This window comes from Macaca mulatta, chromosome 20 (assembly GCF_049350105.2).
Source record: "Macaca mulatta isolate MMU2019108-1 chromosome 20, T2T-MMU8v2.0, whole genome shotgun sequence".
In the NCBI taxonomy this organism is placed as follows: Eukaryota; Metazoa; Chordata; class Mammalia; order Primates; family Cercopithecidae; genus Macaca; species Macaca mulatta.
The window spans coordinates 48,912,332-48,940,276 of NC_133425.1; the positions used below are offsets into that span (position 1 = coordinate 48,912,332).

A 27,945-nucleotide genomic window follows, 5' to 3' on the forward strand; every position below is an offset into this window, starting at 1 on the left:
TTAGACTCTCTGTGATTTCATCCCCAACTCCACCAGTGTTCCCACTCCCTAGACCCCTGCCCAGCAAATTATCCTTAAAAAACCCTACTCTCCAAATTTTCAAGGAGACCGATTTGAGTCATACAACTCCGGTCTCCTGTTTAGCTGGCTGTGCGTGTATTAAACTCTTTCTCTATTGCAATTCCCCTGTCTTGATAAATCAGTTCTGTCTGGGCAGCAGGACAGAAAAACTCACTGGGCAGTTACAATTTCAACTCCTAGCATCTTGCTCAAAAACTAAGATGAATCAGTTAACTTCCACGATCAAAAATGGCTGTGACTTAAAATCTCTTTCTTTGAAGGAATGTTAATGTCAAACATCATTTTTTGTCCCACAGATTTCAGTTGGGCAGGGCTCAGTGGGAAAGTTCATCTCTATTGTATCAGCTGGGGCAATTTGACTGAAGGCTGGAGGATCTGCTTCTGCTTCCAAACTGGCTCATTCAACACAGCTGAGGGCCAAAGGCCTTGGGTCCAATCCATGTGGTGATAACTGCAGAATTCTTGGCACATAAAGACTCCTTCCAAACCTCTGCATGTAAGAGATGACCATATCTCATGAGCAAAAGAAAAGAAAAGAAAAAAGAGAGAGAGAGAGAGGATCAAATTTTTGCATTGCTTCTGGGAGCTTAGGGTCAATTCTTTGGAATGATCCCGGGCTTCCTGCCCCCACTCTCCCATTGAAATCATCAGGAAGAATAGGGGTTCTGTCTTCCAGTCTGTGTAGGGGACAGTAGCCTGATTTTCATAGTTACTGGCTAGTAGACACAACTAGCCTAGTGACATTAACATTGACCCACCCTTTGTAATTTTTTACTCAAGCTCTGCTCTCTCCCCCTCCTTTTTTACTCTTTCTTTAAAAGACCCAGTCACATCTACAAAAATTGGAATGAAGCTTAGCTCTTCCCCTGCTGTCTGTTAGTAGTTACTGAGTAAAATCTGTTTTCCACACTTTAACTAACGTTTGGCTTTGTTTATATTTGACAATAGGTGATAACGTTCGGCTTTGTTTATATTTGACAATAGGTGACCTGGTCTTTCCCACAGTATTTTGGCTGGGTTCAAAGGGTGAATGAAGAATGACTGAGAGAATGAGAGACAGAGAGAGCACATGTGCCAGTCAGGTGAAAGACCTCTTACATTTTATGACTAAGTTTCGTAAGTCAAATAATAACCTCAAGGAATTTAACTTCCCCATATCAGAGGTGTCCAAACCACAGTGACTCCATCTTGAGTGAGGGCTAGGAAAAATGAGACTGGGACTTGCTGGGCTGCATTCCCAGAAAGTTAGGTATTCCTAGCCTCTAGATGTTCATAGTTAAGGGAACACATTCATAACATTTACTAAACAGACCCATACTTAGGAGTGTCCTGATATCCTGATATCTTGAGAATAGAAGCATTCCTAATTTTGCTTTAAAGATAATGATATCAATTCTTGCAAAATATGGTAATTAGGAAAATTAATCCTTTATCACAAATCCTTGTAGCAGAGCACATCTCCTCATGATCTTTTTAGATCCTATATATAAACAAGTATTGTACCTAGGGTGGACGCATTCCTCCTTTTACTTTCGGGAACAACCTACTCTCTATGGAGTAACTGTTCTCTCATCATTTTACTTTCTTAATAAACTTGCTTTCGCTTTGCACTGTGGACTCGCCCTGAATTCTTTCTTGCATGAGATCCGAGAACCATCTCTTGGGGTCTGGATGGGGACCCCTTTCAGGTAATACTCACACCTCCATCCCACCACCATTCTAAAAGGCTTTGAAAACATTGGTATTAACAAGCAAAGGATATTCTAATAAAATACTTATTTGATGGTTTATTGCCACCAATTTTACTTACATTGCAATAATTATTTAAATTACATTTTTACTAAAAATAGTAAAGATAATTTCACATCATTTATTTAAGTTAAACAATTTGAAGTTAAACTTTAATTGTTAAAACAATTTAAGTTTTTCTCTTAGTTGCTAAAACAAAAACTTTGGACAAGTTAACAGTTTATTTAAGCAAAGAACAATTCATGAATTGGGCAGCACTTAAGAGATTCAGAGCGCTTCACCCTGCAGGTGAGCCGTAAGCTTTAATAGAAAACTAAAGCAATTACTTGATTGGCTACAGCTGGGTGTTTGCCTTATTTGGGTGTGTGAGCTGGGCTCAGTGACTCATGCCTGGAATCCCAGCACTTTGGAAGGCCGAGGTGGGTGGATCATTTGAGGTCAGGAGTTCAAGACCAGCCTGGCCAATGTGGTGAAACCCCCTCTCTACTAAGAATACAAAAATTAGTCGGTTTTGGTGGTGGGCTCCTGTAATCCCAGCCACTCTGGAGGCTGTGGCAGGAGAACCGCTTGAACCTGGGAGGCAGAGGTTGCAGTGAGCTGAGATTGCATCATTGCACTCCAGCCTGCGTGACAAGGCAAGACTCTGTCACCAAAAAAAAAAAAAAAAAAAAGGAAAATCCCTAATTAGAGGTTAGTTGGCAGTTTCTGATTGGTTAAGCTTAAGTTTTGTTTTACTGTTGTCTTACTGTTTACATTGAATTCTGGTTTGCTTACATACAAGCTCCAGCTACAGAGACAGATGATATCAGGCTCATGGCCTTCTTATTTGCTTTGACATAGTAAAGTGTTGATAATGATTTCCAAAGGAAGCAATATCATTATTTTAAAATTAATATCCCCAGTGTATATACAGGTAAAATACTAAATTTTAATAAACTTATTATTTATTTATTTATTTATTTATTGAAATGGAGTTGTTCTGTCGCCCAGGCTGGAGTGCGGTGGCATGATCCCAGCTACCTGCAGCCTTAGGCTACTGGGTTCCAGCAATTCTGCCTCAGCCTCCTGAGTAACTGGGATTACTGGTGCCAGCCACCACTCCTAGCTAATTTTTTGTATTTTTAGTAGAAATGGGGTTTCACTATGTTTGCCAGTCTGGTCTTAAACTCCTAACCTTAAATGATCTGCCCAACTTGGCCTCCCCAAGTGTAGGGATTACAGGCACGAGCCACCGCGCCTTGCCAAATTATTTAATATTTATTTATTTATTGAGACAGGGTCTCACTCTGTTGCCCAGGCTGTAGTGGCATGGTCACAGTTCACTGCAGCCTCCCCAGGCTTAGGCAATCCTCCCACCTCAGTCTCCCAAGTAGCTAGGACTACAGGTGTGTACCACCACACTGGGTTAATTTTTCTATTTTTCATAGAGACAGGGTTTCACCATGTCGCCCAGACTGATTTTGAACTCCTGTACTCAAGCAGTCCAGCCACCTTGGCCTCCCAAAGTGCTGGGCATTGTGAACTCCAACGCCCAGCGTATGTACTTATTTTCAGATACTTCTAAACCATTTGTGTTCAACTTCTGTTCTTGCCCCATAGTCACCTTGAGACTCATCACTCAGCCAACTCCAAAAGCATTGCTGATTACTGTGAATTTTACTAAGGTTTTCTTAAGAGGGTTTCATTGCCTCAAAATTGTTCCCGAAATATCCTGTTACCTGTCTCTACCTGATTTTCTCCTATCTTCAGGGTTCCATTTCCTGTCCTCCCGCCTGTCATTATACCTTCCATAAGCCCCTGCTTTTGTCCCAGCAGTTTTCCCTGTGTCAGTTTACATGACCCAGGAAGCAAAACAAAAATAGCAAAACAGTAATGCCTTCTTACAGCTCCTCAATCTGGAAAATGTTTTATATCAAGCTCATTTATAAATCAAGGATTGGCAATTTTAAAAATTAAAGAAAGGAGAATTCGAAAAAAAATGAATTGGTCGGGCATGGTGGCTCAAGCCTGTAATCCCAGCACTCTGGGAGGCCGAGGCGGGCGGATCACTTGAGGTCAGGAGTTCGAGACCAGCCTGGTCAACATAGTGAAACCCTGCCTCTACTGAAAATATAAAAATTAGCCGGGCGCGGTAGCACGCACCTGTAATCCCAGATATTCAGGAGGCTGAGGCAGAAGAATCGCTTGAACCCGGGAGGCGGAGGTTGCCGTGAGCCAAGATCGTGCCACTGCACTCCAGCCTGGGCGACAGAGCCAGACTCTGTCTCAAATTAAAAAAAAAAAAAAAAAAAAAAAAAAAAAAAAAAGGACTGTCTGCCCTTCAGAGTCAGCTACCAGAAAATTCGGAGACTGGGGTTTTTAAAGAATGACTTGGCGGGTAGGGGGCCAGGGAGTGGCGAATGCTAATTTGTCAGGTGGGAGGTGAAATCTTAGGGGGTTGAAGTGGGCTCTTGCTGTCTTCTGTTTCTGAGTGGGACTGTAGAACTGGTTGAGCCAGATTATGGTCTGAGTGGCGCCAGCTCATGCATCGGAATGCGGGGTCTGAAAAGTATCTCCAGCACCAATCTTAGGTTTTACAATAGTGATGTTATCCCTGAGAACAACTGGGGAGGTTAGGAATCTTGTAGCCTCTGGCTGCAAGACTCCTAAATCATAATTTCTAATCTTGTGGCTAATTTGTTAGTTCTACAAAGGCAGACTGATCCTCAGGCAAGAAGGGGGTTTGTTTTGGGAAAGCGCTGTAAAAATCTTTGCTTCAAAGTGAAACTACAAATTAAATTCCTCCTGTAGTTAGTTGGGTCTTCGCCTGGGAATGAACAAGTGCAGCTCGGAGGTGAGAAGCATGGAGTCATTTAGGTCAGATCCCTTTCCCAGTGGTAACTTTCTCACTGTTAGGATTTTTGCAAAGGCAGTTTCGTGAAGGTACACAGACAGGCCCTTGCTATTATCCTGGTTTTTTAGATAAGGATATCCAGGCGATGAGGAAGTTTTACTTCTGGGAACAGCCTGGATGCGAAACCTTCACACGTCAGTGTCTTTTGGACATTTTCTCGTCAGTACAACCCTGTTGAATGTTCTCACGATGGGGAGGTATGTGCTTAAAATGCGGGGAAGGTGCTTTTATTTCACCCCTGGTGAAACTAGGCGAGCTAATTTTTTTAAACATGATTTTTGGCCCCCTTGAACCGTCGGCCTGGACTACATTTCCCAGCAGGCCGTGCTCAAGACTACGGGTGCCTGCAGGAGGTCAGCGTCGTTGGCAGCGGCGCAGGCGCAGGCGCGGAGCGGGCGGCGGACGGGCGGGCGCTTCGCGGTTTGAATGGCTGCGGGCCCGGGCCCTCACCTCACCTGAGGTCCGGCTGCCCAGGGGTGCGCTATGCCGTCGGGAGGTGACCAGTCGCCGCCGCCCCCGCCTCCTCCTCCGGCGGCGGCAGCCTCGGATGAGGAGGAGGAGGACGACGGCGAGGCGGAGGACGCCGCGCCGCCTAACGAGTCGCCCACCCCTCAGATCCAGCAGCGGTTCGACGAGCTGTGCAGCCGCCTCAACATGGACGAGGCGGCGCGGGCCGAGGCCTGGGACAGCTACCGCAGCATGAGCGAGAGCTACACTCTGGAGGTGCGCTCGCGGGCGGAGGGGCGCTTCCGGCCTAGTCGGCGTGAACCGGTGCCTTCCGAGCCGCGTCGCGCGCCACGAGAGACCCTCGGGCGGGTTGCGGGATCCCAGCCGGGAGAGGCGTGGGGACCCCCTCTGCGCTATTCCGAGGCACTTAGCCGCTCCGAGGGCGAACCTGCTCTCGCCGCGCTTCCCCGCGGCTTCCGAATGGGGAACGCGTTTTGCCCTAAAGTAACATAGGGAAGCTGAGATCGCGCTGGGGTCCCGATGAGGAAGATGGGTGTGTGTGGCCCATCTGACCCCCCGCCCGCCTTGTTAGTAGAATGAACTAGTGTCGTTATCAAGACCGCACGGAGAAGGGGAGGGGACTTGCCCTTATTTGCACCGCGATTAACCGGGCTGTGGCACCTGGGTCTCCAGGCGTCTCCGTCTGTTCGCTTCCCCCTGTTAACCAAATTGCCTTTGCCCAGACGTTGCTGGCGTTAGAGTCAACGAGCTGATGCGTTTTGGTCTGTGTTTACGTCTGTGTAAACAAATTAAGACTCATTTTCCCCCAGGCCACATGAAATGAGCCCTCCGCCGACCCGTATATAGATACATGCTCCCATTTGTCACTAGGCTCAGGATTGTGGCTACCTCGAGGGCTTTTTGGTCACCCCGGGCATTGCACAGGACTCCTGTTGTCGGGATCCGGGCGTGTTAGGTCGCAGCCTTCGGACTGGGCTTGCGGATGAGAAAAATGGCCATTCTAGCCAGTGACTGTTAGTTCTGTAGGCACCTCCCTTTCATGGGCCAATGGGAAGTGACACGGAAGTACGGATTGTTTATCAGCTCTTCTACTGTGTGTGTGTGGCATTTAAACCTGAGGCCATTTAATTTCTCAAGTAGTTTTATAATTACTTTGGATAAAGAGGGGGGCAAATAGGCCCAGGATGCAAAGCCTAACCAAGGTATTATTTAAATATGATGTTTTTGGCTATGTGTACTGATGAGTGAGGTTATTTTAAATTTGTATTTGCATTAATAGAATTTTGATTCAATTACGATTTCCCTCTTTGAATTGTTATATCTGCAGAAGAAAGATAGTGTATGGTGGCTTTAGAACCCGACAGACCTGGGTGACTGAACAATTTACTTAACCGCTGGAAAGTTGAGTTTTGTGATCTCTAAACTGGAGATATGTGTGTTTACCTCACAGAGCTGTTCTGAAGATTAAATAAGGCAACAATGTAGTTTCTGGCACATAAAGCACCCATATGGACGGTGCTTTCAAGTTTCCTAAGCTCTTTGTATATTTACATGATCTGGCTGAGTAAACTATGTTCCTGTCCGTCTCTCAGTGCCTTTCTGTAGTCTGGCAAAGAGAAGGACTGGTTGACTTTTTTTTTTTTTGCTTTTTTTTTTTCTTTGGTAAAGGGCCTTAAAGGCTTCTAAACAAGCTTTTATTTTACCCTCAGGATGATCCTGTAAATTAGATAGAACAAGCGTTATCACCATTTAGTTGAGGTATGTCAACTCATAGTGGTTAAGTTGTATGAAGTCCAGTGATACATGAGCAAATACCACGTAAGAGCTGGTTAGTAAATTATTTTTGAAAACACATGTTTGATTACTCAATTCTTTTGATTACTGAGACTTTAGTTTCAGCTTCTTAGCCCAGTTTATTCAGTAAATGATTTACTCAGTAAAATATTCATCAAATATTTCTTGAGCACCTGTTCTCAGTGCTACACACTGTTCTCAGTGCTGGATATAGAGCATCAAACAAAGCCTAAAAATACCTGCCTTTGTGGGGCTTATAGTGAGCTACGCTGTGAGATAATGTGGGATGTCATTCTCATGGGAGTGTAAGGGGAAATAAAGCTCTTATGATATTTAATACAGAATACTGGTTATGGAAATTTAATTTGATTCATTGTATTTTCTGTGCATTTTTAACCTATAACTCATTCTTACAGTCCTCAGCCAAAAAAATGCAGCCTCTGAGACTGTTTAGTAATTTTCCCACTGTGTTACAGCTACTGTATGGCAGAGCCAGAATTTGAAACCAGATCTATTTGACCCTATAAGATATGGCCACGAGATGTTAATTTTGAGGATAACTATTTTTTAGTATTATGGAATTTTTCAACAAATATTTTTTAGGACCAAAGATAAACTAGGCAGAGTCTACTCTTTGCATAAATTGTTTAAAAGAGCTTCCCGCTCCGTTTTATCATCTAAGCACGGTAAAATTCTCACAAGACTAATTCTTTTCTTCTTTTTAGGAAAGATGCAGTTGTAGACTTTCTTTTTTTGTTGTTGTTGTTTTCTCTCTGCCATCCAAGTAGTTGTGAATTTTCTAGAGCCAAAATAGAACATTATAGATTATCTTTTAAACCCTTTATTGAAGCACAGGATAATGCTATGACTGACTTAACTTTATACTTTCTAAGAGATCTTGATAGAGTAGAGAAATGCAGTAGTTATGCATCTAAATTTGCTTTTACATCATAAATCAAGAATATTATGAAACCATCTCCCAGAGACATATGTAATACATAAATCTTGGCTGTTTTTTTTGACAATAGAACATCTATGCTATTGATACATATAAGTGGGTTTGTAAGATAGTCTATGTGTAAATGTGAAAAATGAAGAATTTCCAGTTTTTCTCATTTTCATTTAGACCAGTAATGAATACAGTGAAGCCAAAGGACATCTTCCATCCTTCCTCGCTTTTATAGGAAGAGGAAAGTTGTATCACTTCTTGAATAAAAAACGATTGTGAAGATGATCTTTTAGAAACAATGCCTTAAAAATTATTATTTTTGAATGTATCTGGTAGGGGATCCACAATAGTCTCATTTGGTTATAAAAATAAATTTTATGTATTCATGTATGTGTTTTGATTAGGTATAAAATTAGTGGCTGAATATCCATTCAAGCTTAATTTTGTATTTCTATCACTTTTCTAGATTTTGTGCAAGATTAAAAATATAAACAATAGGCCAGGCGTGGGGGCTCACGCCTGTAATCCCAGCACTTTGGGAGGCCGAGGTGGGCGGGTCATGAGGTCAGGAGATCGAGACCATCCTGGCTAACACATTGAAACCCAGTCTCTACTAAAAATACAAAAAATTAGCCGGGCATGGTGGTGGGTGCCTGTAGTCCCAGATACTTGGGAGGCTGAGGCAGGAGAATGGTGTGAACCTGGGAGGCGTAGCTTGTAGTGAGCCGAGATGGTGCCGTTGCACTCCAGCCTGGGTGACAGAGCAAGACTCCATCTCAAAAAAAATAAAAAAAAAACCAACAATAATATTGTTTCCATTACTATGGCTATGTAACAAATTGCCTTAAGGCTTTGGGGCAGAAAACAATTTGTTTGGCTCACAGCTTCTGTAAGGAATTCAGGCTGGGGACAGTGTGGATGTCATGTTTCTGCATCAAAATGACTGGTATCTCACCTGGAAGACTTGAACAACTAGGTACTGGCAGAGCTGGAGCTCATTGGGCATCTCTGTATGTTTGTTCCATGTGGTCTCACCAGCATGGTGATCCAGGGTAGCTAAATTCTTTCATGTTGGTTCAGTACTCCCAAGGTACATGTCCTAAGAGAGAGAACCAAGTGGAATCTATATTGCCTTGTATAATCTTTAGTATTACATAGTTTCACTTCCACCTCTGCTGTTGATAGAGACAGTTAATCAATGTGAGAGATGCAGACCCTTGCCCAGGTCCAAGGTGAGGGAACCCTCTCTACCTCTCAGTGGAATAATGTCAATGTCACATTATAAGAAGAGCATATGGAACTGGGTACAGTGACTCAAACCTGTAATCCCAGCACTTTGGAAGGCCAAGGCGGATGGATCACTTGAGGCCAGGAGTTCAAGACCAGCTTGGGCAACATGGCAAAACCCTGTCTCTACAAAAAATACAAAAATTAGCCAGGTGTGGTGGCGCACGCCTGTAGTCCCAGCTACTTGGGAGGCTGAGGTAGGAGGATTGCTTGAACCTGGGAGGTGGAGGTTGCAGTGAGCCAAGATCGTGCCACTGTGCTCAAGCCTGGGTGACAGAGTGAGACTCCATCTCAAAAAAAAAAAAAGAGCATATGATATAGGGTCGTCATTGAAAATAAGTTTCCCACAAAAATATAAACAACACTTTCAATTTAAATGTACTTTAAAAAATATTGAAATATATATATGTAGCTTATTAACTAAAAATCAATTTTCTCTTCTTTTACAGGGAAATGATCTTCATTGGTTAGCATGTGCCTTGTATGTGGCTTGCAGAAAATCTGTTCCAACTGTAAGCAAAGGGACAGTGGAAGGAAACTATGTATCTTTAACTAGAATCCTGAAATGTTCAGAGCAGAGGTAACTATGTTAGAGTTTGAGAAGTAGAGTATGGCTAATGTAAGCTCATAAATCATAGCGATAGTAAGAATTATGTCTGTTCATCATTTTCTGAGCATTTGTACCTGTGGACTGGTGAAATTAGATGCTAAAACTAGCATCTAATGATTTTCCTTTATTTGTATCAAAGTTAGTATCCCTTATATTTTACTTCTTTGGTGAAAATATTTAAATTTTAATGTATTAGGCACTTGTATGGAAGAATTTATTCTTAAAGGTTAGGACATTGTGTAACATTGGGAGAAATGAAGGATATTGAGAAACTTTAGGAGATACTCTAAGTTGAAAAGGCAAATAAAATATTATTTGCTATTATACTTAGAAATATGTGCACAGGACTTGTGGTCTTAATATAAATAGAATGAGTATTTCTCAGTTTCCTGTTTGGAGGATAAATGACATGATTATAATCCATTTTAGAAAGGGTCAAATATGTTTAAAAGAAGAGGCAGAAATTGCTTTATCTGTTGTGTAATTAAATTGATTACATTTATTTTTTGTGCCTTTTAGGTGAATTTTCTTACATAGCTTATTAAAGATAAGTGGAAAAATGATGTTTAGCATTTTGGGGGAAATTGCGACTCAAAATTTATGGATTTAATGGTTTTAAAAAAATCACTTACTAAATAAAAAAATTAACTGGGTGTGGTTGTGCATACCTGCAGGCCTAGCTACTTGGGAGGCTGAAATGGGAGGATCACTTGAGCCCTGAATGTTGGAGCAGTACTGCACTCCAGCTTGGGCAACAGCAAGACCTTGTCTCCAAAACAAAAAACAAAAAAGGTTACTATTTAAATAATTAACAGGCTGGGCGCGGTGGCTCACGCCTGTAATCCCAGCATTTTTGGAGGTCGAGGTGTGTGGATCACTTGAGGTCAGGAATTGGAGACCAGCCTGGTCAACATGGTGAAAGCCCGTCTCAACTAAAAAAAACGAAAATTAACTGAGTGTGGTGGCGTGCGCCTGTAATCTTAGCTACTCAGGAAGCTGAGGCAGGAAAATCACTTGTGCCCGGTAGGCAGAGGTTGCAGTGAGCCTAGATCATTGCACTATTGTACTCCAGCCTGGGTGACAAGAGTGAGACTACATCTCAAATAAAATAAAATAATTCACAACGTCATGTTTTAGCTGACGTTGTCAATTTTAGTAATCTTTTTTTAACCTTTAACTCCATCCTGAGTTACATTGGCCAAAGAATCAGTATCCAGAATTATATAAGGAACTACTAACAGGGTTAATAAAATGAATAAAGAATATAACTTCACAAAGGTTATAATTTGTATAGCTAATAGATACAAGAAAAGATACTCAATGTCACTAATAAAGACTTTCAAAGTAGAAATATAACATTTCTTTTTTTTTTTTTTGAGGTGGAGTCTTGCTCTTTCACGCAGGCTGGAGTGCAGGGGCGTGATCTCAGCTCATTGCAATCTCCACCTCCCAGGTTCAAGCAATTCTCCTGCCTTGGCCTCCCAAGTAGCTGGGATTACAGGCACACGCCACCACACCTGGCTAATTTTTTGTATTTTTGGTAGAGACGGGGTTTCACCGTGTTGGCCAGGATGGTCTCCAACTCCCGACCTCAGGTGGTCCACCCGCCTTGGACTCCCAGAGTGCTGGGATTACAGGTGTGAGCCACCATGCCTGGCCAACATTTTATTCTTATTATTGGGAAAATTTGAAGTCTTTTATGCCAACTTTGGTCACTGTACAGGGAAACAGGAACTCTCTTTTTTTTTATTTTTCAATTCCCTTTTTTTTTTTTTTTTGAGATGGAGTCTCACTGTGCTGCCCAGGCTGGAGTGCAGTAGCTTGATCTCTACTTACTGCAACCTCTACTTCCCAGGTTCAAGTGATTCTTATGCTTCAGCCTCCCAGAGTAGCAGGGATAAAGGCACACGCCACTATACTTGACTAATTTTTGTATTTTTTGTGGAGACCAAGTTTCACCGTGTTGGCCAGGCTAGTCTCAAATTCCTGACCTCAAGTGATCCGCCTGCCTTGGTCTCTGGAAGTGCTGGGATTACAGGCATGAGCCACCACGCTTAGCCAGGAACTCTATATTGCTGGTGTACATTGGTGAAAGTCAAAATTGGCATAACGACTTTACTAGGAAATTTGGTGGTATCTAGTAACATTGAAGGTGGACATTCTCTTACTCTACTTCTTGGAGTAGTCCCTAAAGAAACTCCTGCACATGTGTATAAGGATGTTTTCATTACAACACTTTTTGTTATCATGGAATATTAGAAACAACCTAAATTTAGGTTGGGGGATGAATGCAAAAAATCCTTGTATGTTCATATGAAAGAATGTTTTTAGCAGTTAAAATGAATATATCTTACATATCAACATTAATGTCAGAAACGTTATTGAGTGTGAAAAAGCATGTTAAAGAATACCACTGAAGTATGATACCATTTATATAAAATGAAAAAACACGTAATAAGTAATAAGATATTGCTTATTGTTTACGCAGACATGTGTATGTGTAGTAAGTGTGAAAACATAGGAAGGATTAAGACCAACTTTGGAATGGTGTTTTTCTTTGGGGAAGAAGGGTAGGGATGGGATTAGGGAGGAGTATAAAATGGGAATTTTGATTTTTTTTCTTTCCTTTTTTTTGAGACAGTCTCGCACTGTCGCCGGGCTGGAGTGCAGTGGCGCGATCTCTGCTCACTGCAACCTCCGCCTCCCAGGTTTAAGTGATTTTCCTGCCTCAGCCTCCCGTGTAGCTGGGATTACAGGTTCCCACCACCACGCCCAGCTAATTTTTTGTATTTTTAGTAGAGACGGGGTTTTACCACATTGGCCAGGCTGGTTTCGAACTCCTGACCTTGTGATTCTCCCGCTTTGGCCTCCCAAAGTGCTGTGATTACAGGTGTGAGCCACTGTGCCTAGCCTTGGCTGTTTCCATAGTGTTGCTGGTTTTAAAAAAAATCTGAAGTGGCGGGGGTTGGGGGAGGTGGCTCATACCTGTGATCACAGTGTTCTGGGAAGCCAAAGTCGGAGGATCACTCAAGCCCAGGAGTCTGCAATGAGCTGTGATCTTGCCACTGAACTCCAACATGGGTGACACAGCGAAACCCTATCTCTTAAAAAAAAAAAAAAAAAAAAAATGAAGCAAAAATGACAAAATTTATTTAATATGTTAACATTTAAAAAATCTGGCAGTGAACCAATGTGAATGTTGGTTAGGTTACTCTTGTTAATTTTGGTTTGTATTTTCAAATATTTCATAGTTAACAAATACTTCAGGTAACCTAAACAAAATTAATTCGGATGATCAGAGGAATATACCAATCTGTAAGAAATTAAGCTAGTCAGAGACACCAGTTATGATTTTATTTCACTGTCTAAAAGTAATATAATTTAATGAGATAATATTGATTTACTTTTGAATACTTACTTTTGTATACTTTACCTTTATGTTAATTATGAAATATCTTATTGTTTTCTTTAATACCAGCTTAATCGAATTTTTTAATAAGATGAAGAAGTGGGAAGATATGGCAAATCTACCCCCACATTTCAGAGAACGTACTGAGAGATTAGAAAGAAACTTCACTGTTTCTGCTGTAATTTTTAAGAAATATGAACCCATTTTTCAGGACATCTTTAAATACCCTCAAGAGGAGCAACCTCGTCAGCAGCGAGGAAGGAAACAGCGGTAGGTTTTCATGTTGGTTCATCGGGAATACACGTTAGTCTGTGCTGCAGTGTTAATATTTTGCTAGTTTTTCTTTTTCTAGTTTTAAAAAAGAAAGGAGATTTAAAAAATCTTTTTCCACAATAGTTTTCTTTTAATGATGCTTTTTTTGCTTTTCATTGTGGGTTAGCCATGAAGAGTTTAGCTTTTTTCATGTTGCTAAATGTATACGGGTCTTTGTTTCTATAAACTTTCATTTTTGTTATTTTATTTTATATTATTATTATTTTTCCCTCAGTGATCCTTGTTCTGAAACCTTCCTTTTTCATTTAAGCAACAAAAAATGCAAACTGTACAAGTCAGACTTCAGGGATTTTCACCCTTTAGCTGCCTTGGAGATGTATCTGTATCTAGATACATATATTTTTTATTGCGCAGGGGCCGTGCTAATCAATGTATTGTACCAATTTTAGTATATGTGCTGCCGAAGGGAGCACTGCCCTAGATATAGATCACTATATTAACCACTATATTATCTACTAGTGACTGTATAGACTATTTTACTTTTGTGTCAAACTGAGTAATAAATAATCCCCTTGAAATGACTTCTCTAGTATTTTGATGTTTCTAATGAATCAAGAATAGAGAGACTGGATTGGGAAAAGACAGGAGAACTGAAACTATTATGAATTTGTGCTTTCTGATCACTTCTGCAAAGTCTATAGGCATGCTCTGACTCAGTGTTTTCTACCTTTCCTCATAGATAAAGGCAGTTATGGGATACACATTTTCCTTCTTTATCATTGAAAATTTTTTCATAAAGTAGAAATGAAAATTCTAACAATTAGAAAAGTTGACAAGAAAAGTAAAGGGAAAGGAGTTAAAGTTATTTGGCTAGAATAGATAATGTTTGCTTCTCTTAAAATGTAAAAGTTTTCCCAGACTGTGAAGGATGTTCACAGTAAGTGTAACCTTTTAAAAATAAAATGGGGGAATGACAAAGCAGGAGGAAAAAAATTTTTAAAAACTAAAACTATTTACATTTTAATATAGATGGCACCACTGATACAGAAGCAGCTAGTCTAGCTCACTTACAGTTTTGGGGAATTGACTGTTTAAAATGAAGTATTCTGAGCCAGGCGGGGTAGGTTGGATTACACGTGTAATCCCAGCACTTTAGGAGGCTGAGGTGGGCGAGTCACCTGAGGTCAGGAATTCAAGACCAGCCTGGCCAACATGGCAAAACTCCAGCTCTACTGAAAATACAAAAATTAGCTCTGTGTGGTGGTGCACGCCTGTAATACTAGCTACTCGGGAGGCTGAGTCAGAAGAATCCCTTGAACCGAGAGGCAGAAGTTGCAGTGAGCCAAGATTGTACCATTGCACTCCAGCCTGGGCGACAAGAATGAAACTCCATCTCATAAATAAATAAAAGGAGATATTCTGGCTGGGTGCCTGTAATCCCAGCACTTTGGGAGGCCAAGGCAGGTGGATCACTTGAGGTCGGGAGTTCGAGACCAGCCTGGCCAACATGGTGAAACCCCATCTCTACTAAAAATATAAAAATTAGCAGGGTGTGGTAGTGGGTGCCTATAATCCCAGCTACTTGGGAGGGTGAGGTGGAAGAATCACTTGAACCTCGGAGGTGGAGGTTGCAGTGAGCCGTGATCACGCCACTGCACTCCAGCCTGGGCGATAGAGCGAGACACCGTTTTATTAATAAATAAATAAATAAATAAAATGACATATTCTCCTAGCACTTTGGGAGGCCGAGGCAGGTGGATTGCTTGAGGTCAGGAGCTCAAGACTAGTTTGGCCAACGTGGCAAAACCCCATCTCCACTAAAAATACAAAAAGTAGGCAGGTATGGTGGCATGTGCCTGTTGTCCCAGCTACTTGAGAGGCTGAGGCAGGTGAATCGCTTGAACCGAGGAGGCGGAGATTGCAGTGAGCTGCGATCGCCCCACTGCACTCCAGCCTCGGTGACAGAATGAGACTTCGTCACTAAATAAATAAATAAAAAATGAAGTATTCTAAAGTTTGGACTGAAGCTTTGTGTTGAGTCTGAGTGAGGCCAGTGTGATCATTTATAGGAAGATATCTTTTTTGGAGTATCTGGAAAATAATTTCAGATTGCACTTGTTTTGATATTTCTTAGGATGTGTATACTATTTAATTCTAATTAAGATAATTTTAAAAGGCCATGTGCAGTGGCTCACACTTGATCCCAGCACTTTGGGAGGCTGAATCAGACGGATCACTTGAGCCCAGGAGTTTGAGACCAGCCTAGGCAGCATGGCAAAACTTCATCTCCACAAAAAAAAAACAAAAATTAGCTTGGAATGGTGGCTCACACCCATGGTCCCAGCTATTGGGGAGGCTGAGGTGGGAGGATCACTTGAGCTTGGGAGGTTGAGGCTGCAGTGAGCTGTGATCATACCACTGTACTCCAGTTTGGGTGACAGAGCAAGACCTTGTCTCAAAAAAAAAAAGTAAATCACTTTATTAGAGATTTTACATTTTTATCACTTTGTATACTTTCTATTAGCTCTTTCTGCTACCCGTAGTCATGATGTATAGCACTTACTGAGCATTTGTTTTGGGGCAGGGACTCTTAAGACTTCAATATGTATTACTTCAGTTAATCCCTCTGACAACCTTGTGATGCTCATACTGTTATTACAGATAGAGAAAATAAGCTGCTGAGAGGTTAAGTAATTTGGCCAGAGTCGCACAACTGAGTGGAGCTTTTATTGAAACTGACTGTAGAACCCATGTGCTTTACTGTGACTGTATCCTGCATCTCTCACACACTATTTGAAAATTTGTCACTATTTGTTTAGCACATATCCACAGGAAATATGATTAGGTATTACCTAGGACACAGGCATTTTTAAAACACCAAACCCCACAGTCTCTGTCTTCTGAGAGCTTACAGTACAGTCAGCGAGATAAGGCAGGTATGAAGATTCCGGCGCATGCAATGCAGTGTGTTATAAAAGTCCCATGACTACAAGAGGGAATAGAAATGTAAAAAGACACAAAAGCAGTAAAACAAGAGAAAATGTGGGAGGTTAGTCAAGTTTTTTTTTTCCCTAGAATTCTCAAGTACAGCCAGAATTAAGAGTAGCTTAAGTGTTAAGCTAAAAAAAATTGAATTTTATTTTGGTAGGCAACCAAATTAGAAATAGTTTATCATGCGCCTATGGTAGAGAGTCTGCTTTTAAAAGCAGAACACTGACATTTAATCCTTGCCATGGACTGGTGAATTAAGTACAGTATTGTACCCAAATAGAATAATCTTTTGACAGATGAAATGACTAAGTCTAGGTGAGCAAGTGTACCCTAGCTAATGGTAATGCTGAACTAAATCTAATCTAATCTCCACGGAATTTCGTTCCTCTCAGCACCTTGTTAGAATAAGGCTGTTGGGATATGGAAACCACAGATTTCTTGTCTAAAAGTTGTCAGAGGTTTTGGTAGAAAAGCCAAGCTTAAAGCAGGTCTGAAACTTTAGCAGACAACTTGGCAATATACAACAGGTACTCTTAATGAATGGAAGTATAAGGAATTATAGGAAGCTCATAATTTACATTAAAAAGGCCTTTTGTGATTTGATATAGTCTGGAATATCTAGGGAGGGAGGGAGGGATACAGGTCATTAGCTATGATAAAGGAGAAAAAAATGAGGATGTATCTGACTGCATATAGTGGTCTTAAAGCAGCATAGCATTGCTATGTCATCAAAAGAACTATTTTTATTCATTTTATTTTCCACCTTACCTATCTTGCCCTCAAAAAACTTTAAAAAATTCTTTAAGAATTTTCTTTTCTTTGAAATGGGCTCTTTCCCCGGATCCCAGCTATTTCCTACCAGTATTTTGTTGAGGCAGAACATCCATGTTTTCCATGTGAAGCTGAATGTGGTCTCTCTCCTTTAACTGTGGGTTTTGACACCTAATTTATAGTCATTTGGGATGTTTTTTTTCTGATTCTTCTGTTGTCTCATGACTTTTTTTTTTCTTCCCCCAAAGGCGACAGCCCTGTACTGTGTCTGAAATTTTCCATTTTTGTTGGGTGCTTTTTATATATGCAAAAGGTAAGAAAATAGTAATATTTGTTTAGATATTAATACGTCTATTTATGTTTTCAGGTATTAATTTTGTCAACTTCTAACATGTATCAGGAAAAGATTTTCACTGAAAATTTTCTCAAGGGTTTTAATCTTAGATTCTTTTTTAAGTATTGCCTTTTTATCAAAGAATCTATTGGATTTCTTTACAATATCCAGATCTTCTCTTATTAAATGGAAAGTTCTTTAATTTTGTTGTATACAACATCTTTACTACCCAAAGCGACTCTTTTAAATTATGAGCTGAAAACACATTATTCTGTATATGCTTGTATTGTGAGCTCTATTTTTCATGAGATGTATCTTATTTACTTGAGTGCAATTACTGATGTACCTCAGGACAGTTCAGATTTTTTTTTTTTTGGTATCTTTTTCAGATAAGTATACTTAGTCAAATACTTTTATATGCTACTTATTTTCTTTCCTTTTTTCTCATTTTCTCATCTCATGACCTACGCAAGGTCTGCATTCAGTGAAATACATGTCTCTATTATTTTTTGTCCTTTTTGTATTTATTTATTTATTTATTTATTTATTTATTTTGAGATGGAGTCTCACTCTGTCTCCCAGGGTGGATTGCAGTGGCACAGTCTCGGCTCACTGCAGCCTACACCTCCCAGGTTCAAGTAATTCTGCCTCAGCCTCCCGAATAGCTGTGATTACAGGTGCCCACCACCATGCCCAGCTAATTTTGTGTTTTCAGTAGAGATGGGGTTTCGCCATGTTGGCCAGGCTGGTCTCGAACTCCTGATCTCAGGTGATCTGCCCACCTTGGCCTCCCAAAGTGCTGGGATTATAGGCGTGAGCCATGGCACCCGGTTCCTTTTTATATTTCTATGTAGAAACAATTCTTAGTAATCTAAAGTAGATAGGAAAGTGCAGTTATATTATTACATAGGTTTCTTCTGTATACTATGTGGAATGCCTTTGCCATTAAGATAGCTCAATAAAATGCAAAGTTAACAAAGAATCATAGAGCTGGAAGGAGTTTCATAAATATAAGAGAGATTCTCATTATTAGATTAACTAGCTTAACTTAATTTTTTTTTGAGACGGAGTCTCACTCTGTCGCCCAGGCTGGAGTGCAGTGGTGCGATCTTGGCTCACTGCAACCTCTGCTGCCCGGGTTCAAGCAATCTCCTGCCTCAGCCTCCCGAGTAGCTGGGATTACAGGTGTCTGCCACCGTGCCCGGCTAATTTTTTGTAGTTTTTTGTAGAGACGGGGTTTCACCATCTTGGCCAAGCTGGTCTTGAACTCTTGACCTCATGATCCACCTGCCTCGGCCTCCCAAAGTGCTGGGCTTACAGGTGTGAGCCATCGCACCTGGCCTAGCTTAATTATTTACTTTATTTTTTATTTTTATTCTTATTTTTGAGACAGGGTCTTGCTTTGTTGCCCAGGCTGGGGTGCAGTGGTGTGATCTCTGCTCACTGCAACCTCTGCCTCTTATGTTCAAGTGATTCTTGTGTCTCAGCCTCTTGAGTAGCTGCGATTGCAGGCATGCACTGCTATACCCGGCTAATTTTTGTATTTTTAGTAGAGTTGGGGTTTTACCATGTTGGCCAGGGTGGTCTTGAACTCCTGACCTCAAGTGATCCGCCACCTCGGCCTCCCAAAGTGTTGGGATTACAGGTGTGAGCCACTGTGCTCAGCCAGCTTAGTTACTTTAAAGATGAGGCAGCTGAGCCCAGAAACTAGCTGCTGGCAACAAAGCTAAGATTTGAACTCAGATCTCCTGGTTCCTGGTTCTTAGTTTCATACTGGCTGTGAAGGCCTCTGGGAAGAATGTGTGATATTATTGGTCGCCAGGTTTGATTTAACTTAATTACAACTGGTCCCTCTCTAGCTAGTTAGGGTGAGAGCTGCCATCCTTCCTTCCCTAAGCTGCATGCTTGATTCAAGAGAAAAACCTTCTTTCATACATGACACTGGCATGTTTCTTTAGTGATGACAAAGGTGACATGATCAGTGGCATGAAATAAAGGTTTTGGAGTATATAAACCATTTTTACAGTGGCTACAAATTTTAGAATGTGTGACTGCTATTATATATGATGGTAATCTTTTCATATGATTGTATTGGGCAAGTATGTCTGACTTCTAGGATTTTTATCTGTTTTGTTTGTCTCTTATGGCATATGTGTACTTAGAAGTAAATGTATTTGGTACTGTAATAATATGTACAATACAATAAAAAATAATTTCATTGTCCTTATTTTGTTCTCATTGGACCCGTTGGGGTGGTTTTTTCTCTGTAATTAGCTCAGTGTTTGAATTTTATCTCATTAATTCAGTTTATAGTAATTCCACCTTAAGAACCTTTGTGGGTTGGGCATGGTGGCGTATGCCTGGAATCCTAGCTACTTGGGAGGCTGAGGTGGGAGAATTGCTTGAACCTGGGAGGCGGAGGCTGCAGTGAGCTGAGATTGTGCCTCTAGTCTGGGCGACAGAGCGACAGAGCAAGACCCTGTCTCAAAAAACAAACAAACAAAGAACCTTTGTCCTCTCACAATCCACCACTGATCTTTTATAATGCACGGTGATCTTTTCTAACAGTCATTTAATTGCTTTAATTCAGTTCTCATTTATTTTGGGGAAAGGGTTACTCTTTTGTAGCCACCTTTCTAATGACAAGCCAACTCCGGAGATGAAACATTTCTATTTACTTGTTATCTTTGTTGATTAAAAGATAAAATATCTCACACAAAGTCAGATTTATTTATAAGGTCAGGATTTGAAATATAAAACACGTCATGTTGAGAGAGTCCTAGAATTTAATTTAAATTAGATTCTGGTCTCTAGGGGCATTTCAGCTTTTTATTAGACATTACAGTGCTGCTGGGTTTTTTGCCTTCTATGGCAAGTGCACACCAGTAACAAGTTTAGGCTTGTTGGTGTGATGGGCTTTGTAGCTTGAAATCGGTAGGTGCTACTTACTTCCTTTTTTTTTTACATGAGAAACCAAGTATATTTTAATAGTAAACCTCTTTATAGAAGAACCAAGCAAGTTGGTTTGGCTATATCAATGCACAGTTTAATGTGTTGAATATCATTTGCCTCTTTGGCAACAGAAGAAATTTTTTTTCTCTTTAATTCATTTAAGTTGATTTGTTGAATGTTTCCATCTATACAAAAAAAGAATTGTTTTGTATGTGCTGAGGTAAGTGGTAACTTTCTCTGGAGGAACAGAGAGAAAGGGAAACCTGAAACAAAGCTGCGGGTGTGTGTGTGTACATATACACTTGGGTAGGCATTACGTGTGAAAACGCTAAGGTTTGGAAATAATTCTTCATATGCATGTTAGCTATTTAAACTGAATTTGATGATACAAGAATGTGAAATCACCATGAAGCATACATGTGCGGTGTTTAACCAAAAAAGGGATGGGCTTGAAGTTATAAAATAATTAGAAATCTTAATTTCTAGGAAATTAAGATAATAATAAAATGGCTTAACTACATGTAAAAATGCGTTCAGTGTTAGAGTTCAACCAGCACTGCAGAAATGACATGTTTCTGTCAGTTTAGGATTTTGATTTCTTATTTCCTTGTTACCAAGCATCAGCAAATTATTCTTGGGATTATTAACTCTGGAATTGAAAGATATTTAATGGTACTCCTGTTGCATTAATTTGTCTGAGATTATATAGAAAAGTATTAAAAATGTTACTGTTGGAGTCTAATCAAAAGTTCTGGTCTTTTAAAAATATGTATATGAGAAATGGCTTGAACCTGGGAGGCAGAGCTTGCAGTGAGCTGAGATCGTGCCACTGCACTCCAGCCTGGGTGACAGCGAGACTCAGCTTCAAAAAAAAAATGTATATGAGAATAATTATATGAATGATTTTTTCGGCTGTCTCCTAAGTATTTCTAATAATTTTCATGACAGAAAAATGTTTTCATGCAAAACAGTTTCTTACAGTTTGAGATAATTTATGAATTTTTAGTGTTCAGAATTTTCAAAGACCAATGATGAAGTTTTAGTCAGCTACTAGGTATTTAATAAACAATGAATGAATGAATGGCATTTTTAGTAAAGTTATAGTTTTCACTAAGCTGTTAGACATTTATTAAAGGCTGGGCATGGTGGTTTACACCTGTAATCCTAGCACTTTGGGAGGCCACGGCAGGAGGATCACTTGAGTCCAGGAGTTTGAGACCAGCCTGGGCAACATAGCAAGACTCCATCTCTAAAAAAAGTTTTTAAATTAGCCATGTGTGGTGGTGTGTGCCTGTAATTTCAGCTGCCCAGGAGGCTGAGACAGGAAGATCCCTTGAGCCCAAGATGTTGAGGGTGCAGTGAGCCATGATCATACCACTGTACTCCAGCCTGGGTGACCCACCAAGACTCTGTCTCTTAAAAAAAAAAAAAAAAAAAAAGTGTGTGTGTGCATATATATATTTATTTATTTATTTATTAAGATATAAGAGTAATATCTCAAAATTTAAATTTGCCAAAACACTTATTGTAATGAGTCAATTTTGTACAATGTTTTGTAATGTCATAATAATTAAAGGAAGAAATTGTTTTTAAAATGTTATAAAGTCAATGCTAATTTAACTCTATAAGTGCTTATAATCCTTCAGGTAATTTCCCCATGATAAGTGATGATTTGGTCAATTCTTATCACCTGCTGCTGTGTGCTTTGGACTTAGTTTATGGAAATGCACTTCAGTGTTCTAATCGTAAAGAACTTGTGAACTGTAATTTTAAAGGTAGGTTTGTAAATCAAAGGTTTTTGGACCATCTGCATTTCTGTGTTGTGTTTACCCTTGGAGTTGTACAGGTTTCCTATCGTCAGTATTTTGAAAAGCTCTTGTCATTACAGTTATCCAGGGTACTTATAACTAAGAGTCAAGCTTCCTGTAAAAATATTTTTGGAAAAACATTTGCAGATACCACGAAGTTTAAAGTCTTAAATGACAACTTTAGAAATTTCTGAAATATATACTCAACAAGGAGAAGGCATTTAGAAACTCAGAGTTGCAAAGATGACATTAAAACCGATAGTGTTTTTCTACATTGGCAAACTTTGTGCCTGACACATCATAGGAGATCAAAAAGAATTTGCTGAAAGAATCTTATTTCAAATTTTGGTACAGAAGAATAGTTATGATTCTAAAATAAATAAAATGAACTTTCATGTTTTAAACTGACATACATGGAAATGATGATTTTGGCATTGCATTTAATAGAACTTAGGTATATAATTTCTATGAATGATAAGTAGTTAGCCCAAATTATGATTTACAAAGCAAATATTAAGAAGTGTGTATAGAGTTAAAATAAATATTGCTGCTGCTATTTGAGTAATATTGTAATAGGATTCTGGGTGATTCTCAGTTTTGAGGTGATTTCAGTTAAAATGTCAGCTTGTCTATCAAGGTAGATTTTTAAAATTAGTGGAGTTAGTTACTTCAGTTGCTCCTGGTATGGTAAATTTAATGTTCCTTATATTCTTTTCTGTTCTTTCTCGCATTTCTGTCCTAACTCCCTTTTATATTCCCAAAAAGCTGCCCCCTTTCACTTTTACCTTTTTTTTTTTTTTTTTAATTAAAAAGAATTTGTTTTTGAGACAGGGTCTCACTCTGTCACCCACAATGGGGTGCAGTGGTGCAATCACAATTCACTGCAGCCTCAACCTCCTGGGCTCAGATGATCCTCTCATCTCAGCCTCCCAGGTGGCTGGGACTACAGACATACACCACCACACCCAGCTAATTTTTTGTATTTTTTAGTAGAGATGGGGTTTCGCCATGTTTCCTGGGCTGGTCTCAAACTCCTGGATTCAAGTAATGCACCCACCTTGGCCTCCCAAAGTGGATTATAGGAATGCCTGACCTTTACCTCTTTTATTTTCATTTGATTTTTTTTCTTTTGTGCTGAGTCTAGGGCAAGAATAAACTGTAAATTAGTGTGAAATACATCTAATACATTCAAATTAAAGTGTATAATCTCTGAACAGTGTAATTTTTTAAAGTGGTGTTTTTTGTTTAAAAGTAGACTTACTTGCAAAGTTATATTTTATTTTTTTGGTTTTTAGATCTTAGTATCCTAAAATGTAATATCCTAAAATTTAAGTTTTAAGTTTCCCTTAACCATCTCTACATAGATAATTGGATAACTGAAATCTTTCGAGTAATGATACACTTTACTTCTATTTGCCATTTTTTGACAAATTCTCAGGGTTAAAATAGATGCATATATACTGTTTCCTATACATTCATATGCTAAGTGGTATACTGATTATAAATAAAATGTTAAGTTTATTACAAATTGGCTTATTGTATGCTGATATCTCTGTTTTTTGATTCTGTACACTATAGGCCTATCTGAAGATTTTCATGCTAAGGATTCTAAACCTTCCTCTGACCCCCCTTGTATCATTGAGAAACTGTGTTCCTTACATGATGGCCTAGTTTTGGAAGCAAAGGGGATAAAGGAACATTTCTGGAAACCCTATATTAGGAAACTTTATGAAAAAAAGGTTTGTAAGTAGCAAAGAAATAACGTGAAAATGTTTTCTGGAGAAAAACTTGATTTAACGTGACGACTTAAGGATCTCTTCTTTTATCATAGCTCCTTAAGGGAAAAGAAGAAAATCTTACTGGGTTTCTAGAACCTGGAAACTTTGGAGAGAGTTTGTGAGTACTTCTGTATAAAATGTTTTAATATTTTAAATTGTATACTTAGGAAACTTCAGAGGCTAGTGTTTTTATTGTTTGTACTCTGGAAACTGAGAATATGTTTTGTGAGAGAATACGGGGAAGCAAAAATTCTGTCACCTAATATAAGCATACTTTTTAAATGTGTTCAAAATTGTATGGCTGTTCTTTGAAGTTTCATTAAGCTTCTGGATTATAAATTTTGAAATAAATTCTTTTGGAACTATATGGGTGAAAATTGATGATGTGTAAGTGTGGAAGTCTCCAGGGGTGGCTAGAGCAGCTAGACAGTTAAGCTTCTCACCAGAAGCTGCACCTACCAGCAGCTGAAACACTGTCAGCAAAATACTTGTATTGTGAGATGGATGAGCATGGGGATAGCAAGATTACATGTGATACTATCCAGTTTTTGTTTTGTTTTTTGAGATGGAGTCTCACTGTGTCGCCCAGGCTGGAATGCAGTGGTACGATCTCAGCTCACTGCAACCTCCACCTCCTGGGTTCAAGCAATTCTTCTGCCTCAGCCTCATGAGTAGCTGTGGATACAGGCGCGCGCCACCATGCTCAGCTAATTTTTATATTTTTAGTAGATACAGGGTCTCACCATACTGGCCAGGCTGGATTCGAACTCCTGACCTCGTGATCCACCTGCCTCGGCCTCCAAAAATGCTGGGATTACAGGTGTGAGCTACTGCACCCAGCTATACTATCCAGTTTTTATAACTACAAGTTACCTTACCAAAGTTTAACTTTCAAAAAAATTATTAGAACTTTTAGTAAATAAAAAAATGAAATAATTAATTGAAATGGCAGTTCTGTGAGAGAGTACATTTTGTCTGTATTTGTTTTTCCTATAGTAAAGCCATCAATAAGGCCTATGAGGAGTATGTTTTATCTGTTGGGAATTTAGATGAGCGGATATTTCTTGGAGAGGATGCTGAAGAGGAAATTGGGACTCTCTCAAGGTGTCTGAACGCTGGTTCAGGAACAGAGACTGCTGAAAGGGTGCAGATGAAAAACATCTTACAGCAGCATTTTGACAAGGTGAGTTTAGCCACACCAGAAGAGTAGAAATACAGGAGCAGTTAAGCCAGGGGTTCTTTTTTATTTTGGTAATTTCATGTTTGTGTTTTACTTGCCTACAGTATGAAGGAGAAAATTCTCATCATACTTCTCTTAATTGAAAAAGGTATCTATGATATTTGATTTGTTAATATCAACTTTCATTCATTTTACTGAGGTCTGAGAAAAAGAGAAATTAATATAAATTTAAACAAATGTGTCATGCTGATAATTGTTGGTTTTTAAAAGATGGGCCAGTAATATATAGTCTTATATGTAGTGAACACAGTAATATATAGTCTTATATGTACTACTTTTAGGCATTTAGAAAGTGATAATTGACCTGATTGGGGCCTTCATTTAAGAGACTGGAGAAACTGAGGATCTATAGTCTTTAAGAAAATTCTTTTAAACTGAATTTCAGGACCATGTGGTATTTTTTCACACAGACATTTAGGGTGATGCAGGCCATGAGTTTCCCTTCTGCTATGTGGTGGTAACAGAAAACACTAAACTTCTGGCAAGTGCCCCCAGAGACACTGGGTAATCCAAGAGCCAATTCACCTGGAAGTAAGCTGCTTCAGACTTGAGACTGGTCTGCTTATTCATTCAACAAATATTCCTAAAGCATTTTATATGTCAGGTTGTGTCCTGGACACTGGAGATACAGCAGTGAACAAAATAGCCACGAGAACCCTGTTCTAAAGAAGCTTATATTCCAGTGTGGGGAGATGGACAGGAGATAAACAAGTAAATACATAGTATGTTGGGTGATGACAGATGAAGAAAATAAAATAGAGTAGTAATACAAAATATTGAGGGGAGGGGAGAATGGGATGGGTGGTCTGTTATAGGTAAGGTGGTTGGTAAGGGTGTCACACACCAGAAGTAAGCAAGGAAGCAAGCCATATGAATAGCTGGGGAAATGTATTTGAAGCTGAGAGCATAACAAATGCAAAGCCGTGAGATTGGAACAGGATTAGCTTTTTGGAGGAACAGTGAGAATGACAGTGTGGTAGGAATACAGTGAGTGGAAAAATTGGTAAGAAGTGAAGGGAGGCCAGGTGTGATGGCTCATGCTTGTAATCCTAGCACATTGGGAGACTGAGGCAGAGGACTGCTTGAGCCCAGGAGTTCAAGACAAGTCTGGGCAACAAAGCGAGACCCTGTCTCTACATAAAATATTAATACAAAAAATTAGCTGGCCATGGTTGTATCCACCTGTGGGCTCAGCTACTTGCGAGGCTGAGTCAGGAGGATCCCTTGAGCCCAGGAGTTGCAGGCTGCAGTAAGCCGTGATCGCATCACTGCACTCCAGCCTGGGTGACAGAGCAAGAGCCTGTCTTTCAAATAAAAAAAAAAGAAAAAGAAAAAACGAGAAGAAAAAGAAGTGCAAGGAAGAGGGAAGAACAAGAGAGCCAGACAGACCATGTAAGCTTTGGAAGCCATCGTAAGAACTTTTGCTTCTGCTGTGATTGAGATGAAAGCCATTAAGAGGGTGTTATTAAGAAGAGTGACTGATTTACATTTTTAAAAGTCTTGTGGGAAAGTGGGGTTCGAGGCAAGGGTGGAAGTAGGGAGTTAAGAAGCTATTGGAGTGATTATGGCAATAGTTTATGGTGGCTTCAGAGAATGGTTTGTATCTGGGCCATATTTTGGAGATAGCACCCACAGGATTTACTGATGGTTTGGATCGAGGGTTTGAGAAAAAGAGAACAGTGATGTCTCCAGTTGGGTGAATGGTATAAAAGCTAAAATCCTGACAGGTGCCTGTAAGGTCGTAAGTTATCTGGCCCTGGCTCTCTCTGAATTCATCTACTACTATCCTCCCTCCTCACCCACTAATGCCACATTAACCTCCTTTTTTGTTCTTCAGATATGCCAAGCATGCCCGCAACACAAAGCCTTTGCCTTTGCAATTCCCTCTGCCTAAAACGTATTACTTCAAGATATTCATGTGGCTTCCTTCTCACTTCATTCTGGTCTCTGATAACCTGACTGCTATGTCAATAATAACCACAACATCCTCTCCAACTTCCTTTCCCCCTGACTCTGCTTGCTAGTGTTTCTCTTCGTATTTATCACTGTCTGACAGTAAGTAGGGAGGTAGGTAGAAAGAATTACTTATTGCCTGTCTCCTTGCATTAAGCTTCACGAAGGCTGTGACCAATGTTGTATGCAGCGCTTGGCACATAGTAGACATTCCGGGAACATTTACTACTGAAATTTATTAAGAGGGAAGAGCAAGTCTGGGGGAAGGGGAATCAAGAGTTAGGGGTTAGGGTTATTAGTATGTTAAATTTGAGATGTCTTTTAAGCATCCTAGTAGAGAAGTTGAATAGACAGTTGAGGAATAGAAGACCGGAGTTCACAGTTCACAGTAGAGGTTAGGGGTTGTGTATATATGTCCTGGGGTCATCAGGATACAGATGGCTTTTTTTTTTTTTTTTTTTTTTTTTGAGACAGAATCTCACTCTGTCACCCAGGCTGGAGTGCAATGGTGCAATCTCAGCTCACTGTTACCTCTGCCACCCAGGTTCAAGCGATTCTCCTGCCCCAGCCTCTTGAGTAGCTGGGATTACAGGCGCCTGCCACCA

The 27,945-nt window shown here is 39.9% G+C and overlaps 1 protein-coding gene, 1 long non-coding RNA gene and 1 other non-coding gene across 15 annotated transcripts in view; 1 reads left to right on the top strand and 2 right to left on the bottom strand.

Moving 5' to 3' along the window:
* Positions 1-27,945, top strand: part of RBL2 (RB transcriptional corepressor like 2) — a 134,965-nt gene that overhangs the window by 60,829 nt on the left and 46,191 nt on the right. For 9 of the 13 annotated variants that reach the window (XR_013411254.1, XR_013411256.1, XR_013411257.1 and 6 more), the window contains exons 1-8: positions 5,100-5,446; positions 9,671-9,801; positions 13,310-13,510; positions 17,524-17,588; positions 22,208-22,336; positions 23,948-24,108; positions 24,201-24,265; positions 25,144-25,330. Coding sequence is in view for 9 of the 13 variants with exons in the window: in XM_077984751.1 (XP_077840877.1) it covers positions 5,207-5,446; positions 9,671-9,801; positions 13,310-13,510; positions 17,524-17,588; positions 22,208-22,336; positions 23,948-24,108; positions 24,201-24,265; positions 25,144-25,330 (1,179 nt within the window). In the remaining 4 variants the exon portion in view is untranslated. Of the gene's footprint in view, positions 1-5,099; positions 5,447-6,280; positions 6,394-9,670; positions 9,802-13,309; positions 13,511-17,523; positions 17,589-22,207; positions 22,337-23,947; positions 24,109-24,200; positions 24,266-25,143; positions 25,331-27,945 lie in introns of those variants that run through there. The other 4 variants (XM_015126137.3, XM_028841017.2, XM_015126138.3 and 1 more) reach the window with 2 other exon arrangements.
* On the bottom strand, positions 5,738-6,170 carry LOC144337756 (uncharacterized). The gene is made up of 2 exons (XR_013411258.1): positions 6,080-6,170; positions 5,738-5,966 (listed from the first exon to the last, which is right to left on the bottom strand). It is a non-coding gene; the product is annotated as an uncharacterized LOC144337756 (long non-coding RNA).
* On the bottom strand, positions 13,883-13,986 carry LOC114674486 (U6 spliceosomal RNA). Its single transcript, XR_003725643.1, has one exon. It is a non-coding gene; the product is annotated as a U6 spliceosomal RNA (small nuclear RNA).